Source organism: Calidris pugnax, unplaced genomic scaffold (assembly GCF_001431845.1).
Source record: "Calidris pugnax isolate Ruff unplaced genomic scaffold, ASM143184v1 scaffold133, whole genome shotgun sequence".
NCBI classification, from domain to species: Eukaryota; Metazoa; Chordata; class Aves; order Charadriiformes; family Scolopacidae; genus Calidris; species Calidris pugnax.
In genome coordinates, this window is record NW_015090977.1 from 2,623,162 (window position 1) to 2,627,076 (window position 3,915).

A 3,915-nucleotide genomic window follows, 5' to 3' on the forward strand; every position below is an offset into this window, starting at 1 on the left:
CCCCCCCGGGGGGGGGGGGTCCTGGGACCCCCCCCTTCTCCCCACCGTGGGGTGCACCGAGCTGGCTCTGCTCTCTGCTCTGTGGCACCTCTGTGCGTTGAGGTGCGTCCCCTCCCTACCCACAGAAGCTAGAGCCACCCCACCCCACGGTTTGTGCTCCCCCCTCGATGCACCCACAGCTGTGGGTCAGGAGACGCCGTGGGGACAACGAGATGGTGCCACTGAGCTGGGTGCCGAGCTGGGAGAAGAGAAGGTTGAGGGGGGATCTGATCAATGTTCATAAATACTTAAAGGATGGGTGTCAAGAGGATGGGGCTAGTCTTTTTTCAGTGGTGCCCAGGGATAAGACGAAGGAAATGGGCACAAACTTGAATATAAGAAGTTCCACCTAAACGTGAGGAGGAACTTCTTTACTGTGAGGGTGGCAGAGCCCTGGAAGAGGCTGCCCAGGGAGGTGGTGGAGTCTCCTTCTCTGGAGACATTCAAACCCCACCTGGACACGTTCCTGTGCAGCCTGCTCTGGGTGGACCTGCTCTGGCAGGGGGTTGGACTGGATGATCTCCAGAGGTCACTTCCAACCCCATGTGATTCTGTCAGCCCCAAGGTGGCTGCACCAGACACCACTGTCCTCCTGAACTGGAGTGGGAAAGGGCTCCCCCCCAAAAATGAGCTGTGTTGGGTGCTGCCACGCGGGTGACAAGGGAGTTATGGTACCCGAAAGGGGGCCAGGGAGTGGGCAGGGGCAGCGAGGGCAGGAAAAGGGGGGTTTTGGCAGGAGTGGGGTGCAGGATGCAGAGGGAGAGGGAAGATTGAGGGCTCCCTGTGGCAGCATTTAGCTGTCAGGTCCGTGTTCCGCAAGAGCGACAGACGTCTCCCAGGTTGAAGAAGTTTGCAAACGCGCAACGTTATTTAATTCCAGAATAAAAGGACAGCAACTTCCCAGGAGAACGGGAGCAGCTGGAGCTGATGCCCCTCTCTGTGCTGGTGTCCTGAGAGTCCACAGCCATTCCCTCTTCTGCTCCTCGGCTGCAGGATTTTTAATCCATGATTCATTTCAGGAACGTTACAGAGCGGGAAGCAAAGGGAGGAGGCCTGAGGAACGCAGCAGTTGTCCCGGTAACAGGAGCAGGTACAAATAGATGGTAGAAGAGCAAACTGCCCCAAATCAGTGACTTCTGGGGAGGGCAAACACCTCCAGCACAAGGCCACAGTTCACAGGGGGACACGTGTGACTATAGTTTCCCGAGGTCCCCTTCGAGGGTCCGCACCATCACGTACAGCTCAGCCAAGCCAACCACCGAGGCCACAATTACCGCTGACAGGACGCGCTGGGGACACAAAAAAGAGAGATAAAGTGACCCTGGCTGGCACAGAGCACACCCCAAGCGTGTCCCGAGGCCGCGGGCTCACTCACCGCTGCCGTCTCTGCGAAGACGTACTGGCTGCCCAGGTACGTGCAGGCGAAGGCGGCCACCACCGTGACAATGAAGTTGAATATGGTGATGACAACGGCTTTAACAGAGCGAACTGGAGAGAAGGGGAAAAGATGATTGTTTTAAGGTAAGGCTCGGAGAGCTGAGCTGGGGGACAAGCTGTAACCCTGCCTGTGGCTGCCTCAGCTGGGCTACAGGAAGGATTCCCGGGAATACTCGAGGATTCACATGCTTTATGCCTCCAAAAATATTTATCAGGATGGCCAACAGGTTTCTCCTTTACTGGAGGAACGCTTTTGTGCATTAAAATCTGAGATGTTTGGAGAGGGAAGGGCTGTCTGATGTCAACAGCCAGCAACGCTGGCCTGTCAGCAACTGACCTGTAGGTACCCACGGCCAGGCGTCAGCAGGACGGGCAGCCACTCACCTTGCCTCCCAAATTCGGCCAATGTCCCGTTCGTCTGCTAAAAGAAGGGATTAAAACAACTTGTGATGGGTTGTATTTTAATGTTAACTGAATAATAAAAGCAACACTGATGCCCTGTGCCGTCTCTAAGACTCAGAAGCTCAGAGAGCTGCCGGGAAGGGCCTGGCAGCTCCACAGGGCCCGGGTTTCTCTGGGTTGATGTTTGTGGTCTGATTCAAGGAAATCTGAAATCACTGAAAAGGGATCATTTCTAATCAAAGCACTTCTCAGTGTGTGAACATTTCCTTGCAAGTGGGTTCTCTGCTGCAGGTTTGTCTTTCATAGAGACACAAGAGGGTCTCACCTTCACAGAATCATAGAAATATCTAGGTTGGAAGGGACCTTTAAGATCATCTAGTCCAACCATCAACCTAACTCCAATAAAACCCATCACTAAACCATGTCACACCTTGTCACCTGTGTTCACACAGCTGGCCAGAACTACATGTTGTAAAGCTCTGCACGCTCTTTGTCCAATCAGACACAGTTACACAACATCAAACACCAGATTCTGGGGGGGGCAGGCAGGGAAGAACGTGATGAGAACACAGATATGGGAACACTCCTCTGCTTCTCTCTTGTTTGAAAGGAACGATGCTGTCATTACTATCCCTCTCTGCTAAAAACACTCCAGTTCATACACAAAGCAGCCAAGTTTGACAGCAAAGCAGACCTTCCCAATGTAACTGGAAGATAAGTGCAGAGACCTAAATGCCCAGGGATGCCAGACACAGCGTGGAAGAGGGACAGGTAGGACAGGATCACGAGGAAGGGACACTGGCTTGTCCCCATCGTCACCATACCAAAAGATCTCTCCTCTTCTTTGGAAAGAATCAGTGCCCAAACATCCCCCTGTGTTTTCAGCTTTTACCTTGACATGGATGATCTCATTTTAAAACTATGATGAAAATGTAACAGTTCAGAAAAAGGCTGCACAGATGCTCCCAGTAATATTTACCACGGGTGCTGTCTCACAGATCAAACCCTGAGATCTTTGGTGCTGTGAGCTGTTCCCAAACATCAGCATCTCTTCTATTTCACCATCCTGGATACCCTGTCCCACCTCTGCCCTCAACACCGCGTCTGTGGGACGACATGCAATTTCAGCGTGCACTCCTCAAGTCCCTGCCACATCCCCTCTGCACTGCACTCTATGGGGTAAATTTCCTTTGCTGTCTGTCGGGTTGCTAACCACCACGCTTTTGAGGAGCACATCCTGACAGCAGGCGATGCAGAAGGTCTCTCACCTGGCCGGTGATGTTGCGGGTCATGCGCTGGTACTCCTCGTTTGCCAGCTTGGCCTTTATCCGCTCCAGCCGGGCCACCAGCTCGGGGTTCTGAGGGAAGTGCAGAGCCACTGTGAGGGCCGGGGGCTGCCACCATCTCCCGCGACCCGTACCCGGCATTCACCTACCCGCGGTGGTACCGGCACCTCGGGGAAATCGATCTCGCTGCCTTCCAGGAGCTGGTGTAGGTACAGCGGAGACCCTACGGATGGGGAACGGGACGGTTAACAGCCGTCCGGCCGTCCGCGGCCCGTCGCGACAGGGGCGGCGCGGCCTACCTGCCTCCCGCAGCGCGGTCCGCAGCCTCCGCAGCAGTCTGAAGGGCACCACGGCGCCTTGGGAGGCCAGTGCCGCCTCCAGCTCGGCCCGCAGGTCGGCGGGCAACCCCGCCAGCTCGCTGCCCTCCACGGCCTGCCGTAGCCGCCGCCCGGCCCGCACCGCCGACGCCATCTTGCCCGGCCGCCGTCCGTCGCCTGGGCGACAGGGAGCGCCATAGAGAGCGGCAGCGGGCTAGAGCGGCGCTGCCCGCCCCGCGGGGGCCGACGGGAAGCGGGAGGGGGGGGCGCGCGGTGCATTGTGGGCTGGCGGCGGGGTCGGCCCGGCCGCGGGATGTCGGGCTGCGCGGCGCGGCGGTACGTGGCGGCGGCGCTGGGCCGGTGCCGGGCCCGCGGGCTGCCCCTCTGGGAACCCACCCCCGCCCGCGGACCGAGGGCCTTGAGCGCGGGGGGAG

The 3,915-nt window shown here is 57.3% G+C and overlaps 2 protein-coding genes across 5 annotated transcripts in view; one reads left to right on the top strand and one right to left on the bottom strand.

The window, feature by feature from the left end:
• Positions 1-879: 879 nt before the first annotated feature.
• Positions 880-3,670, bottom strand: TMEM199 (transmembrane protein 199). Of its 4 annotated transcripts, none has more exons than XM_014953062.1 (6): positions 3,464-3,670; positions 3,314-3,387; positions 3,147-3,236; positions 1,861-1,894; positions 1,415-1,527; positions 880-1,328 (listed from the first exon to the last, which is right to left on the bottom strand). In XM_014953062.1, exons 1-6 carry the CDS (start codon positions 3,633-3,635, stop codon positions 1,233-1,235), a joined length of 579 nt encoding a protein of 192 aa, XP_014808548.1. In that variant the 5' UTR covers positions 3,636-3,670; the 3' UTR covers positions 880-1,232. The 4 variants fall into 4 exon arrangements, with proteins under 4 accessions (XP_014808548.1, XP_014808550.1, XP_014808547.1 ...); XM_014953064.1 differs by having other exon boundaries at positions 1,814-1,894; XM_014953061.1 differs by having other exon boundaries at positions 1,861-1,897.
• Positions 3,671-3,767: 97 nt separating this feature from the next.
• POLDIP2 (polymerase (DNA-directed), delta interacting protein 2) overlaps positions 3,768-3,915 on the top strand; it is an 8,357-nt gene continuing 8,209 nt past the window's right edge. Inside the window, exon 1 of the mRNA XM_014953152.1 lies at positions 3,768-3,915. Within this exon, the coding sequence (XP_014808638.1) occupies positions 3,795-3,915 (121 nt within the window). The 5' untranslated portion in view covers positions 3,768-3,794.